The sequence below is a fragment of the Montipora foliosa genome, chromosome 9 (assembly GCF_036669935.1).
Source record: "Montipora foliosa isolate CH-2021 chromosome 9, ASM3666993v2, whole genome shotgun sequence".
NCBI classification, from domain to species: Eukaryota; Metazoa; Cnidaria; class Anthozoa; order Scleractinia; family Acroporidae; genus Montipora; species Montipora foliosa.
This window is the reverse complement of record NC_090877.1, coordinates 42,845,850-42,861,461: the sequence shown is the minus strand read 5'-3', so window position 1 is coordinate 42,861,461 and position 15,612 is coordinate 42,845,850. Positions and strand designations below refer to the sequence as shown.

General features: G+C 40.0%; 1 protein-coding gene across 2 annotated transcripts; it reads right to left on the bottom strand.

The window, feature by feature from the left end:
• Positions 1–361: 361 nt before the first annotated feature.
• Positions 362–11,745, bottom strand: LOC137969546 (nidogen-2-like). 2 transcript variants are annotated; one of them, XM_068815847.1, is made up of 6 exons: positions 11,594–11,745; positions 7,540–7,613; positions 5,652–5,795; positions 3,317–3,541; positions 3,063–3,213; positions 362–617 (listed from the first exon to the last, which is right to left on the bottom strand). In XM_068815847.1, the coding sequence occupies exons 2-6, from the start codon at positions 7,604–7,606 to the stop codon at positions 608–610; spliced, it is 597 nt and encodes a 198-aa protein (XP_068671948.1). In that variant the 5' UTR covers positions 7,607–7,613; positions 11,594–11,745; the 3' UTR covers positions 362–607. The 2 variants fall into 2 exon arrangements, with proteins under 2 accessions (XP_068671948.1, XP_068671949.1); XM_068815848.1 differs by having other exon boundaries at positions 5,652–5,792.
• Positions 11,746–15,612: the final 3,867 nt, after the last annotated feature.

The following is a 15,612-nucleotide window of genomic DNA, read 5'->3' as shown; positions in this document are numbered from 1 at the left end:
TCAAATTTTACCACGTACGCGAATGGCTTATGCAAAATAAACTCCCAATGCACCTTTCTAAGTCAGAACTCATGGTCATCGGCTCCTCGTATTATCTTGATAATAAGAACATTGAACAACCTGTTGTAGTAAACGATCAGAACGATATACCCGGGTGGGTGATGAAGTATTATACTGTTATTAGTAGTAGTCTTAGCATTATTATACTGCTTTAGTATTATACTGGCCATGTCATTTGTGAAATCAGCCTACTGTTGTTGGGGCGAGTGTGTTTATTTGGATGTAAATTAAGTCTGAGAGTAACTGCGATAAGGAGAACCATGAAAAATTAAGTGTCACCCAAATTTACAAAACAACTGGATCGTTTCTTTAAGGCTTCTTTATTTTTCCCGTTTTTAAAGCACTCTTTAAAAAAATTCTGCAGCTACAAAATTTCTGCCTCAAATGCAGCTTAAAATAAGCCGGGTTCTTTATTGTTCATCTTTTTTTTTTGTTATTTCATGTAATTGTTGAGCTGCATTTTCCTTAAGTATAAATGGCATGTTAAGCATCTGTTTGTCCTCAGGGGCTCCAATCCGCCGGATAAAAGCATCCTGGTCATCTGGGTTCATGCCTTTCTGTTTGGAAAGAAAGTAAGGATAGTTAGCGGAGATATCGCGAATACTTCGCTTGTGATGCGTCGATAGCTGCGTAAAGGGCCGGGAAAAAAGAGTTAAAAAGAAAAAAGAGTTATTAACCATTTGCTTCAACAACCGTTCGATTTTGTTGAACGCTGTTGAACGATGTTTACCGCTGGGGTAGCAGACGGTTTCAACGCGTCATCGACATTTGATTCAACAAAGCTTCACCAGAGAGGCCTGTTGTTACTGTGTATATGGACATGGATACTTCAATGAGACCTAGTAGTGCGCACGCGCATACCTAACAATGTTGGAGGGTTGAAGGGTTGTTAAAGCAAAGTTTAAACGCTTTTCAACTCATTCAACATCGATTCGTCATGTTTCAACACGGTTGAAACGGGCTGGCAAACACCGGTTTCGATATCGCTGACTGTTCAACAAAATGGAACAGATGTTGAAGGAAATGTTTAAGCCGTTTTCCGGGGCCTTAAGGGTCAAGGGGATTCCTCAGTTTTGGATTGATCATCTACTACTGTATTTCTTACCTTATTGGAACGCGTTCATTGACTACATAAGGGCATCTTTGGTGACGTCATTGTTTGCATTTTGTTTCATTAACATAGACGTTCGCTCACAGAAGACGTCATGCTATTTACAAATTGACTTCAAAAGGTAAAAGGACTTGTTAAACTTAGGTAAATTTCCAATTTTAGGTCTTCTAGCTTTGATGACGAACCAGGTATTGGCCGTCAAAAACGGATAAACTCTTTGGTGGCGAAAGCTCTAATGATTTTTGTAAAATCTTAAAATTTCAGACGATTTATAGGGTATCCCGTTGAAATTTTCAGAGATAGCTCATTATGAAATTTCACTTTCAATATTGAGTACTTAATTCTTGACTGACTGATTACAAAACAATAGACTAAGCATTGTGTTTGTTTTCTCTTGGGACAATTGTAAGTCCCAAGGGAAACTGGAAACAATGGTTATGCAAAATTTTGGGGGACAAACAAAGATCCGAAGTGGCCCATGTGAAAGTTAGGACGTTTATTATGCCATGAAAGGAGCAGTTTGTGTCTGTCACTTATTAGGCGGCGAAGACAATAGCCATGTTGGATTTGCTATTATCATGCAAATTAGCTACACACTTCTGAGGGGGCAAACAACACAAGTTCGAGAGGATGTAACGAACATCTTCGCCACACAGATGATTTGTTTCACGTTCATTGAATGTTTATCACCTAAGTAGTAAAATAGAATGATTTCACAAGTTACTTCGATGTTTTTTTGGTGAAAAATGAGCAGATAACGAAGTAGAAAGTAAAAATGTCAAATGCAATCAAAATATATAAAATTGTTATAAAAGGTACTTAATTCTAAATTCTAAAATGCACTTTTAGCAATGTTATTTCAATATTTCGACGAGCCGATTTTCCGCAATTTGCCTTTTTTCCAGTGTTTGCTCCCCAGCAAAATACATGGCTATTTGCATGACAATTTGAAAACCAACATGGTGGCTATCGTGAACAAGGCCTATTTGCGTCAAGGGTTGACTTCGAGCCCTGGCTCTTTCTAACATTATAAGTGATTACTCTTGCATGACGTCAGTTTGATAACTGGACCCAGTTAAATCACCATTGCTGCTTTCAAAAACCAGTCGAGTTATACATTAGACAATAGATGGTTTGCAAACAATCGATAACAATGATGTAATATCAGAAATTCATAAGGGTTGAAACGTGTAACGCGCGTTCACAGCTTCCGAATATTCAGTGCGAACTGATTGGTTGAATGTTTCAGTGCTAAGTACCATATTTGGAAACCCCTCGCTCTTTTTGTTCCAAATATGGTACTTAGCAAATTGAATATTCAGAAGCTTGTTTCCCAGTACACAAGGGGCCGTTACACGTTTCAACCCTTATGGGTTTCAGCAGGAGCTCCTGGTTTCTGGTAATATACAATTGCTGGTGGACGAACAAAAGCAGCTAATGAGAGGTCTTTTGTTTTCGTCCACCAAGATGGCGCCGATGACGTTACGTGAAAACCACCAATAGTGGGTTACGGCAACTTCCACGAAAGCGTCACTCCAAAATATAACTTGGCGCTATCATAACAACTTTGTTATTACTGAGTCCATCTCGTTCACGGAGCCGGTGCAAAACAGGCAAGCCATCAGATAACGGGATTGGTGCGAACGGTTTAGAAGTAAAGGTAAAAAAAATGTGTTCATTGCTGCATTCCCACGTTGCCGTCAAAACCTAAAATTGGTCATTTCACGTTGTTGTTTTGTGGAGAACGGCAGAGAAATGTACTAAAATGCATGACGCACGTGCAGAATGACTGTTTCTTGGCGTTGCTTTTGCCGTAACCGTCGTCATGTTTTAAAGTCAAGTATTTATTCAGAAGGCTTAGTCTGTGAAGACAACAAGAAAAATTACTTACAGGCAGCAACACCAGTTGGCAGGATTTTCACAGCCTCCATCGTATTGACGGCAGCGTGTAAATCCTTCTGGACAAGTAGTTTTATCGTAACGATACCAGCAAGTCCTTTCCTTGGTCCAATCGCACACCATTTCAGCGGCCGGGTCTCGAACTGTGGAAATTAATTGCTTTATTAGTATTTAACTTGCTATTCGTCAAAGCCTCAAAATGTAGATGAAAGTATATGAAAGTCCGGAAGATAATAACATCCTTACCTGCATTCACGATGTCTCGTGCAGGAACTCTATCCCTACAGCAGCAATGGTTTGTAGCGACCGTGCATCCTGTATCGTATTGTGGGCAGCGGTGCCAGTCTGGCGGACAGGGGTCGTATATGTATGTGCAGGTTCCACGTGGCCAGTCACAAACATTTTTTGGTTTTGGGGAAGGAGTGGGTTGAGTGGTTGGTGGCAAAGTACTTGGCGGCGGCGTAGTTGTACCTGCAAGTAGCATAAAATATCAACTGGTTAGCGCTGCGACATCACGTCGAGGACGCCATGCAATAATCTTTTTTTCTTCGGCTTGTGATAGCCTTTGTGCACTCGTTTGTCATCGTCGTCGTTGTTTCTGTGCTACACACGAATTAATCCATCATTTACTCACGCCAAATTATTAGTTTAACGTCGAATTTTTTTGAGGATGCCGTAGCAAGCCTCCATGCACTCCTCGTGCCAAAATGGCCGCCATTGCAGTATTCGTTTATTTTCTTGCAAATCAACCTCTGTTGCCTCGTTCTTAAACTTAAAATTCAAAACAATATTTAACCTTGAATGAGGCAAACAAACAAAAGAATACTGACCCAGCTAAAATGGTGGCCATTCTTGAATAAGGTGTGAGGTTTTCTACGGGTTTCTTTGCCATGTGCATCTTTACTTCCGTTTCTTGACTCTTCTTTTATAATTTTACGACCTTGTTTGTACGTCGTTGATATAGTGTAGCATAGAGCGGGTAAGATTACCTGAATAGTCCATTTCACAGTTGTGTGCTTAGTTACCTGGCCTATGAATGAAAGTGAGGCTGGTGTTGACCTTGTTTTGATAGAGACCTCACTGCTTTTCTTCTGTAAATTCTTACTAATTAGCATGACAACAAAAGGAAAGGATGGAGGTCTGTATCATTACAAGGTCAACACCAGCCTCACTTTCATTTTAAAGGTCAGGTAACTAAGCACCCAACTGTAAAGAAGTCTATTCGCTATTTTCGCAAATCCCATAATACAGTTCATTTTGGGGGGTTACTTGCATCAAAACAATGGATATCCAGTTCACTGAAGCATGATATAGTACTTCAAAACGTAATGGTCAATATCAAAAATACCATAATACTCTAAGTAAAGGCATGTCCGAAAACCTTTGTCAGTGTTTGTTAACGAGAAGAATATTTTGCACTCTGGATAGCGACTTTTCCACTGGATATCCATCTTGCTAAATCACAGAGAGCGCAAAATGCAGCGGCCAGGCTTATCACAGGGCTCCCTCCGCTCTGTCGTATCACACCAGTATTATTCGATCTGCACTAGCTGGCTGCCTCTTAGATATCGTATTCATTTTGAAATCTTGTTACTAACATGTAAATGTCTGCACGGGTTAGCTCCACAATAGTTAATAAATTTACTATCCGTTCCCAAGCACGCTAGATAAATTATAATCTTCATGATCAGAGGGCGCCTTTGCTGAATCGATCTAGTGTTAGGTGCAAACGGTGAATTTTCAGTCGAATGTAACTGACTTGATCCCGAAGGTGGCAAGACCAGTTCTCAGCATTGGTAGCAACATTAGTGTTGAGTTGCTTGACTTCTTTTGCTTGTTTTGCTTCCCAAAAAGTTGTGTTAGTAACTGTGATTCTATTTTAACCTTCATTTGGAGCAAACAATCTACCAGCGGGCTTGTCAAGTTCTTAGTTATCATCAGGCTCGATTTCCAGCCGTTTGGGGATTGCGGTTAACATCCTCCTTCCAACAAACGGCTGAATCACTGGTCCGCGTCGTTGGTCCGTGACGTAGCACCCGTCGCAATTGTATTTTGTATTCAGCCAATTGTATTTTGTACTTGGCAGGCAGGCGATGGTGGAAAATACAATCGGCTGGACTAGACATCCAGCTGCGTTGTGCGCGGAGGAACGCGGGCGCACAAAACGGCTGGCCAATAGAGCCTAAGTTATCATCAGAGGCACGTTTTTCAAAAGTTTTTCGGAGTCTATTATTGGTGAAGATGAGATATCCAAATTTCCCTAGGTATGCGAATTCTACTATTCATTGTAGACTCATCAGAATGCCGCGTTTCTGATTGGTCAATGACGAATGCATAAATAGGTTATAGGATGTAATAGAAGTTGCAATGTAGAGTTGCTAGTAGGGAGCTTTGCTATGCAAAAACAGAGATGGAGTAATTTTGTTGATTGTATAATAAATAAAAAATCGTATGAGCTTGCTCGTGCATTTGGGGATTTATGAGCAGCAGTGATCAAAGTTCTCACTAGCCGTACTCGCGCGTTTCACCTATACAAATTTTCTTTAGCTAAAATTTTCTGTAGTGATCTTGATTAGCTTACCAGGTATGTGTTTGCGGCAGCAGCAGTGGTTGGTAGCAAGAGGGCAAGACGAGTCATACTGAGCACACCGTTCCCAGTATGGGGGACAGGGGTCATGAATGTATGTGCAAGTACCCCGTGGCCAGTCACACCCTTTCAGTCCTGTTAAAAGAATAGAATAAATTTTTTAAAAAAACGCTCGTAATTATAGGCAAAATATCGTTGACGTCACCTATTGTCAATAATGTGCCAACCAGAGCTTCATTGGCTGTCGATACAAAGGGTCTTTTGTTCCTGTGGTTGGAAAATTTGAATAACAAAAGCAATGTTTGTCAACAGATATCTTCGCTATATTCATCATCAACAACTTAGATTGAAAAGAGCCAAATGTGGGCTTAATTTATTCGCTATGATTTGAGCTACAAACATAAATGGTATTCTTTCCGACCAGTGACAGCTTAATACTGACAGAAACTCGAAAAATTCGAACCATTTTTTTTGCGTTTTATAATCTACATTAAGTACACCTTGGAGTCGAAAACGTTGGCATATCAAGTCAAGTCAAATCAGTTTTTATTTTAACTCACACAAATATTTAATTACAGAAAATTAATATTAAGTCAATTACAAGATCTAAAAACAACGTAATCACAGATAGCTAAGAGAACTATTTACAAGGCTAAAACATTTTTAGAGTAAAAAACCGAACGTTTTCGACATTAAGTCATCATCAGGGTATAAAATACCATCCGCTACAGCATATTTCATATCTTTTAGGTAATTCCCGATGGGAAAAGCTTCGTGACATAAGACTTGATTTGTCTATTCAAACTAGGTTTCAGCTGTTGAATCATTAGGCCTTCGAGGACTCTACGCTTATAAAAGTATTTGGCCGTGCAGCCTTAGCCGGCTAAAAGAATGCGAAGGATTCTCGCGGAGATGACGGGCAGGTTCAGAGTAATTAGAAGTGTTGAAATGTTCGTCAATTCGTATTTGCCCATTTCTCGTGGTCTCACCGATGTAACTATTACCGCATCTTTTTAGCCTTGAAAATAGTTCTTTTAAACGTAAGCGAACTTTATGGATACAGATAGCTAAAATACAGCAATTGCGCGAAAGTTTGGGACACCAAAATAGTTCAGGGAACTAACCGAGTAAGTGACCCATATCTAAAAGAATAAAAATACAATGTTGAATGAAGTTGTACACTTCTAGTCATGGACTCCTCTGCAGGGGCCCGTTTCTCGAAAGTCCCGAACACTTTTCGAGCCCGAAAAGCCATTTGTGAAACTGCCAACCGCTTGTTTTGGAAAGCCGATCTTCTAACATGTTTTCAAGGTAACAAAAAGAAAAATGACTGTGAAGTTTGACGACTTAAATCCTCTCCGTTCTTTAGATACAAAGGGAATTGTGTCACCCGAAAATAGCCCGTAAAGTTTCGGGAGTTTCGAGAAACGGGCCCCTGGGGCGAGTTTCTCGAAAGTCCCGAAACTTTACGGGTCATTTTCGGGTGTTAAAGTTCCCTTTGTATCTAAAGAACGGAGAAGATTTAAGTCGTCAAATTTCACAGTCATTTTTCTTTTTCTTACCATGAAAACATGTTAAAAGATCAGCTTTCCAAAACGAGAGGTTGGCAGTTTCACAAATGGCTTTTCGGTCCCGAAAAGGTTTCGGGACGGCTTTCGAGAAACGGGCCGCTGGTCTTGAATATTGATATTACATTGCATGGAACATTTTGGAATACCAACGCTGCCTTTGGTTGGTATGATTGATCATATCACTAAAAAACTGTTTTCATTCCTGTGAAAAGTCACCCAAAAATGGCTATTTTCTTACATTTTACCTGGAAAAGAAAATAAACAAAAAAATATAGCCGGTTATTAGCTATAAGAAAACGTTAGCTTTGTACCTTCCACGTTGCTTGCAGCAATTACCCAAACCGTCAGCAACAGGAACACGCGAATCTTTAGGTCCATGGTTTATCTGCAACAGGGATTATAGGATTTCGTTACTTAGGCTGCGTTCGATTGACCGTATTGCATGGAACAGAAGTTAAAAATCGGTGAAGATAAAGAATATAGTGCTTCTTTCAAAAGTAATTTGATTGACGTTCTTGGCCTGAATGACCATTTTTTTATTTCTTGGAAATGAAAAGTTCCAAATTTCTACGTCCCACAGTATATAGTCAGTACAGGACTGATTATTTTTTTGCGGTCAACCGAGAATGTTCCCTATAACTTTTCATGATTTTGCCATACCCCACACCAATGGACATTAACTATAATATTTTCGGTTAATTTAATTATTATAATGTTTTAATTTTAACAGTTAGCCGTAAAAGCCACTACTCCATTGAGACCCTCTTTTAAAGATCGAATACAAAAACGCTTAAACATTTTAAACTTGTTTTTCAAATAAAGAGGCGCCTAAACTATAAAACAAAGAGTCCATTATCCAAAAGTAAGAATCTGGTGTCAGGTTTGTCCCCATCAGCGTCAGAAAAGTGTCTCTTTTTAAACCAAGTTTTGTCTCATCCTTGGTGTAAAAAAAAAACATCAAACAATAACCTAACCCAGCCACGAGCTAATAACTGCGGGAAAATGAAGAATAGATCAAATCGGCTAACTCAATTGTCCATTTCCGAGTTGCTGCATGCCTCAGTTTCAAAGCGAGTCCTCGTGCACAACCATTCAAATGTAAATGAGTTGGGTATTCTCATGCAAATCAAACTCATTTCCCTTACAATAGTTGAGCACCAAGACTCATTTCGAGACCGAGACTAACAGGAACTCGGAAATGGCCCATTTTGTACCTAATTCACATCTCCCGGGGTTAAGATTCTTTTGGTCACCACCAAGAACACAGACTCCAAGGAAGGAAGTCCGCAAATCACGGACTTCCAGCCCATCTACGCAAGCTCAGAAAATTTGATACAACAGTGGTTGTCAACGGTTACAAAAACGGACCTTCACTACGACTGCGCATAAATTGGAGGTGACCAGAGTCCATGTTCTTGGTGCTGACCAAAAGAAAAGCGGGCTCTGGGGACGAGATTGAGATTCTTTGTGTATTGTATTTGCAGTACAATGTAGCATTCACATTTAAATGATATGGAAATACCTGGAGCAAAACGTTTTATTCCCAAAGGGTTTGAATTGGGTACAACATTGAGTTAGCCGATTCCCTCTATTGTTTTTTTTTCCCGCAAAACTAGGTTTAAAAGTGGACACTTTTCTGACGCTGATGTTGGGTCAATCATATTCTTGGGTGACGGACTCTTGACAGAATCCAAGGCTACTTCTAAAGACTCTACTGACGAGCCGGCTCATTTGGCTAGTTTGCCATCCACTGTCGAGCCACCATTGAGCCACCATCGTAACAGACCCCAATATTTATGAGTGACTCGCTCTTTCACTCACTGCCGATTGCCGCAGGTGTGAAGTGTAATTAACGACACTATCAACTGAATAAATAAAACAAAGGAGAACTGTGAAGAAGTCGTGGATTCATCGCTTACAAAATGGGAGTTCCGTTGCGATAAGTTGCTTTCTGATCTTGTTAGGAAATAACACCTGAACTCGTGTTTGATTTTTATCTAAAAAGAATGCGTAATCATTGGCAGGTTACATCAGGTTATTTTTAAATATCTGTAGGGTCCTCAGCGCTATGTAAACAGCTACGAATGCCTCCGTTTGCGCTAAGTAAAAACAAGGATTGTTTCCATAACTTTTTAACCTTTTCACGAAATCAGGAACGGATCATGAAAAATGCTATATGTAGTTGCATTTTACAGATGCAAAAAAGCCAGGTGAAAATAATCGCCCACCGGTGTTTTCGGCTCCTATTAAACTTTTTACGAGATTGTTAAAGTTGGAAATAATCCCCTGGCCAGGGACCCATAAAAATTGTTGGGAAAATCGATATAGAATCTGTTTTCTGGCCAGGAAAACGATGATGAACATGAATCCTGGCTGGCATCTTTTAGCAGTACATTCATAGCTTGCTGGCAGTGAAGAACGCATATTTTTTTCCCACGGAAGTGAAATATTAATGAAAAACGTCTTCTCAGCCACGAAGCAAGCGTTTTGGTTGCTAACAGGTCAATTCTGAAAATTGTGTCGTTGGGTACTCTTGGTTAAAAGCCTATGAAGTACCGAAGGATAGCTATTAATCTAGGAAAGAGTGAAGAGTCGTGTTTGATTCTTATCGTAAAGGAATGCTTCTGTTCAACTACAACAAGGTGGTACCGAAAACATCTGGATATTTTTCAACTTTGTAAACACAGCTATCGAGTGGTTTTAACCCCGTCTGTTACACTTAATCGCCTTTAGCTCTTGAATATGTTACAAGTACACCTTATAGGCATATTGAATATAACCAATAGAATTTTTGATGAAGTAACAACAAACTAAAGAGCAGTAGTTTACTTTTGGTGAACACAGCTGTCGGTGCAATCTCACGGTGTGCTCCTTTGATAATACGAGTGGATTTGTGAACTTGAAGGATCGACCAGCAAATGTCTCTTCGCATCCATTTTCAACATATAGCACAGTGACACTGAGCAATGGCTCGGTAACACATGCTGACTGCAATGAGTATCAATCCCGTCGGAACGAAAAAAAGCCGAAGAGTATTTCAACGTATTACGTTGCAGCATTCCTTCGGAAAGTGAAAAGTCCAAAAATCGATATTGCTCGTTGCCATATCGATTTGAATTCAACTGACTGAGTGACGAATTGGTAAATCTTGGATAAATCGATATTGAATGACAAATTGGTATATCTTGGAAAAATCGATATTGGTCGTTGACTTATCGATTAGTTTCAGCACTCCTTCGGAAAGTGAAAAGTCAAAAAATCGATATTGATCGTCGCCATATCGATTTGAATCCAACTGACTGAGTGACGAATTGGTATATCTTGGAAATTGACTTCGATTAGTTTACAACTGAGTGAGTGAGTGACAAATTTGCATATTCTGACCCCTACGCCTAAAAAAGAAAGGTAATATAATCCAAGGCTGATGGCGAAAAGCCACACTTACTTATTGACCTTCTCAAATTTAATATTTGTTTTAAAAAAATTCATGCTAGTTTCATTTTTAGTAGGACAGGTACAGTTCCAGGAATTTAGGAAGAAGACATCGCTTTCAGAGCTGTGACCCACTTCAATCCACATTGCTTAATCGTCTCGTCAGTGTCTTGTCCTCACCACATTTCAGATATTTAAGCGCAATCAAGCATCGAGAGCGCACCGCCCCTCAAACCTCACCCATCCCCGCAAGGGACAAAATGAGGGCGGGGCGGAAGTTAATTCATTTTGTTTCGTTCGAAGTGATTTCAATTGAATTGAACAGACATCAATACGCGGAATGATAATATTCTCGGAAATAACCAACGCAAAACGAAACATGTTCTGCACAAATCATCGGACCTCTTAGCGAAATGCTCGTTATAAAAAAGAAACCTTTGGGTTTCCATGTCTGCAAAAGGTGGTACTTTCCGTCAGAAACGTCACATATCTCGTCGCTTTTCTCAACTAGCAATACAAGAGGCAAGAGCAAGACATTTAGGTAGGGGATTGACCCTCCATGATCAACTTCCGCATCACCTTGCTTTAGAATTACAATTGACTCATGTGACCACATTGACAAATACTTTAAATTGAGCTCGAGTCGCTGGAAAAACACTGCAGAAAAGAATTCCTCTGGAGGCGTTTTGAGCCTTTCTTGGAGCATGCATAACCTTAATTATCGTCTGAGGTGTGCAGATAGCGATTCTAGGCAGACAACAAAAAATTGCAGTAATTGCACGTAATCCCCCTTTGAAAGGTACTGCAGAATTAAAATAGTTCTTAACCGACCCGATTAAGTGCGAAGGCACTTTTATGAAACAAACAAAAAATATCACCACCTCCTTGCAATGCCAGAGCTAGTTACCACTGAATTTATAGACGATTACTTACCTTGCTACTTCGAGCACTGCAGACAGTCAAGGCTTGAGTACAAGATGAACTGGCGTTGAAGCTGCTAACAGTAGTTGGTCGTCAATAAACTCAACTCAGGGGTTGTGTCACAAAAATCGTTCTTTTATATGCGACAGCGAAGTTCAAAACGCCTCCTCGTGCCAATCACGTGTCTATTGCTTTGTAGTTGGCTGACTTAACGGATTATTACATTATCGGGCCATGACTAACCGCACTATCACGTACCTTTTCTAAGAAAACTTTTCTTGAGTGATTTGCCCCATACCTGGGGGAGGTTCCCATAACTTATTTTTGGATCTGCACTTATAGAAAATAAGCTTCAACTATCAATACGATAAACAAGATAAAGAGTGTTTTTGGGGGACCATGTGTCGTATTAACATATGGATCGCTTATTTTAAAAACAGAGCTCCACCTCAATCAAAGTGTTACATTCCTTTCTTAAAGCGACCATGCAAGCGGGTAAGATGAGGTTGAGAAATGACATGTGGCATGACTTACGCGGTTTCAATTACATATATGCTGTTTGAATTCGAAAAAAAAAAAAAAAAAGAATAACGGAGAGACTAAAATGATAGACATGAAAGTAAACTAGGAATGAAAAATGACGACTTCAGATTTTTGACTGTTAATTTTCTAACCCCTAATAACCCCTATAACCCCTAATTCATCGGCCGAGAACACGATTTTCAGATGTCATGCAATTTCTAACTCCCTTTAACCTTCACGGCTTCCACGCACGTGATTTAATATCAACATGCATGCATTTTCTCACCAGAACTCCGGAAAGGTAATTTTCTTTAATGGCTTTGTGTGCATACGATTCTTTTTGATATCGAACAATGGGCTCCGTTTTTTTATATCTGCAACGTGATATAAAACGTATTCGATCGGAAGTGGTCACATTCATCGGCTATTGTTCAAGTCAAATTAAATTAAGGCAAATTGCTGTACTAAACATTCATTTATGACAATTGGAGCAATCAACAACAGTTTGTAACTAGGGGGAGGGGTGATAATTTACCTTTTTGATCCTGATGAGGGGTGGGGGGGGGGGTGTGTGTGGAGGGAATGTTTATTACAAGGTTCGAGAACTATCGTGTTCATTGCTATCATTATGGTACATATGTATTTTATTTATTTTATTTCCTTCCATTTATTTACTCATGATAGAGTTACCAATTAGTGTCTTTACGCTAGAACGTTTGACACTTAAATAAAGTTTACCACTACTACTACTACTCCAGTTGGCGGTATCAGCGTACCCCAAATGACCATCATTTGTCGGCGCCGCTTCGTGGGTCAACGCTTGAAGCAAACCCCAATAAAGTGTATATTTATTCAACTAAATGAAAAAGAAAAATTAATTTTTTTCCAATATAGCCCCCGATTTCTCAAATTACCAAGGTTTACTAATCCGGTCAGATTTGGACAAGGGACGCACTAAATGCCGCTTTGTCTTCTTGACACATTTGTCTAAAGCCGTGTTCACATTCAACAGGGAGCTTAAATTATAAGCACACGCGTTTTCGAGACGCGGACGGCAGCCGGAAGAGAGCAGTTCGCGTGCCAGCACAGTGGTGTCTCCCAGATTTTTATACTAATCATCTCTAATGGAGAAAAGATACTTAGCAATGCAAATAGAAGTTAAAAGGGAAAACAGCTCACTTCCGGTTGCCGTCCGCGTCTCAAAAAAGCGCGTGCTTACGTTGATTATGATCAACTGAAGTATGCATGATTCAGGCTATAATACTCCATTCAATTTTATTTAATTGTGGCTCTGTGTGACCTCGCAGTGTGAGACAAAATGGCGCAGTACCGCGTGGCTGCCACGATTATCATCACCATGCTTGAGGCGAGAAGAGAACCAAGGATAGCTTCCGAAAATAGAAGAAGACACCAAATAGCGATTAGAAGTTTCGTCTTCTCATACCACCACGTGTTCGCCGTTCTGTTCAATTACGCACTGTAATTACTTCAAACAACCCCCTTGAGGTTGTTTGAAATTATTATAATCCAATCATAATAAAGCGCTGTAATTAGTTGATATGAACCCATTTCATATTTAATTCGATTATAATTCGATCATAATTATAATCGAGGCCAAATGTGAACACGGCTTCAGAAACTATGTCGGAGAATTTTGATTATTTGTGTTGTTTGTTTCTGACACGCATTCAACTTTGATAGTCGATCAAATACGCATTCCCCTCACTAAAAGAGTCATAACTATCGAACGAGGCAGAAATCGAAATTCCCCGACAAAGTTTATTTAAAGAAAGGTGTTCTGAAGCCATCTAGGGGCATTTACTGCGTTCCCTCACCCAAATCTGACCGGACACGAAGTTGATTAGTGAACCTTGGTACTTTCGGAAATCGGGGTTATATTCGAAAAACGTTTTTTTTTTTCAAAAACCAAAATTTGATTTGTTTTTTTACAGTGTTTCCGATTAGTGCTCTACAGCGCTAGAAAATTAGACACTTAAATAAAGTTCCTTTCCTTTCCTTTCTTTCATATAATTTAATAACACTTCGTAATTTACAATTACTAAGCTTTCAGAAAATTTATACTTCATTGGGGTTTGCGTCAAACGTCGGCCCACCAAGTAGACTGCGAGCAGTCTCTCTTTTGCTCGAAAATCCGCTGATAGAATGTAATATCCGAGGGGCGAAGCCGCGAGCCTCCCTACGGCTCGCGGCTTCGCCCCTCGGATATCACGTTCTCTCGGTGGATTTTCGAGCCAAAGAGAGACTGCTCTCAGTCTACATTGTAGAGATTACCTTTTTCAGTAAACGGACTGTTTTTCGTAAAAAGTAAATAAATTGATAAATAAAGACTCCGTAGAATACATGTTCTCTGGTGTATATGAAGTTTAATTTGTCACAAAACGGAAGCGTCTTTTATGACTTAGTTTCGACGTTAATAAGCGTTAGTTGGTTACGTCATGACTTAGTTCCGGCGTTAATAAGCTGTAGTTGGTTAAGTCATCGCCAAAACAGATATCTGGTTAGCTTATTTGTTTCCTTATCAATATTTGTATATTTCGCTGCTACTATCTTTGGGCCAAACGCACTCGAGGACAATTAGGAAATTGTTTTCAGAATTTTCAAGACAAACTCTCCTTTGGGTCGACACGTAATTTTTCCTCCCCAACGCTCGGGAGGAAAGACTGCGTTACTAGCCGGAAAAAAATGGATATAGGTGAAGGAGGCCAGCATGTTTGGGTAGACAGCAAACCTCTACATTTTAACTGAGCTGACATCGTCGGCTACCGTGATTCGATCATAGCTGGCCCGATTTTGTCATCGTTTTTTGTACTTTCTTAGAAACTATTTATGTCAGTGGGGCGTTCCCCTTACCTTTTTGTTGATTTCGTCACTGTCTTCCTTATTTCTCAGAAACTAAGAGGGCGTTCTCTTTCTCGCAGTTTCACGAGATCCACGTCATCTACAAGAAAAGAAAGAAAAACAAAACCGATTGTTGAAGGGAAAAAATGTACTTGTTTCCATGATTTTAGCTGATTATCGATCGGACATCTCCAAAATTTGAAGATGGGATTCGGACACATGCTTGTGGCGCTTTCCTTTTAAATGCGATCTTGTCCCTGGCAGTGGACTGTTCTGAGACGCCAATGCTCAAATATAGGGAATCGTCCCGACATGTTCAAGAAATGACTCGTTTCAACAGTTTGTATCGATCCAGAATCGTTCAACACTAGAATGATCGCATTAAAGACTAAATGAAAGACGTACTAACAGCAAAGCTCACGAACTTTTTTCGGAGGTGTACCTTCGAAATGTGCCCAATTGTTTTCTGCACGGAATCTGGACTCCGCCTCACCATCCAGGGTGAAAAAGCGAGTATCCCGGTCAGTTTACTTGGACGAACCTCCACATGTACCATACCACAGCTTACCAGAGCACAGCCAGATGCGTAAACTCATGCACGTGTGATAGGCTCAATTTTAGACTGGTGATGTCCATGAATACGAGCAGTG

Bases quoted from the DNA above. Each gene is read 5' to 3' on its own strand.
- LOC137969546 (XM_068815847.1), bottom strand. From the start codon at position 7,606: ATGGACCTAAAGATTCGCGTGTTCCTGTTGCTGACGGTTTGGGTAATT. The intron at 5,796-7,539 runs GTACAAAGCTAA...CTATTCTTTTAA, and splicing joins TGCTGCAAGCAACGTGGAAG to CAGGACTGAAAGGGTGTGAC. The intron at 3,542-5,651 runs GTAAGCTAATCA...TGCTACTTGCAG, and splicing joins CTGCCGCAAACACATACCTG to GTACAACTACGCCGCCGCCA.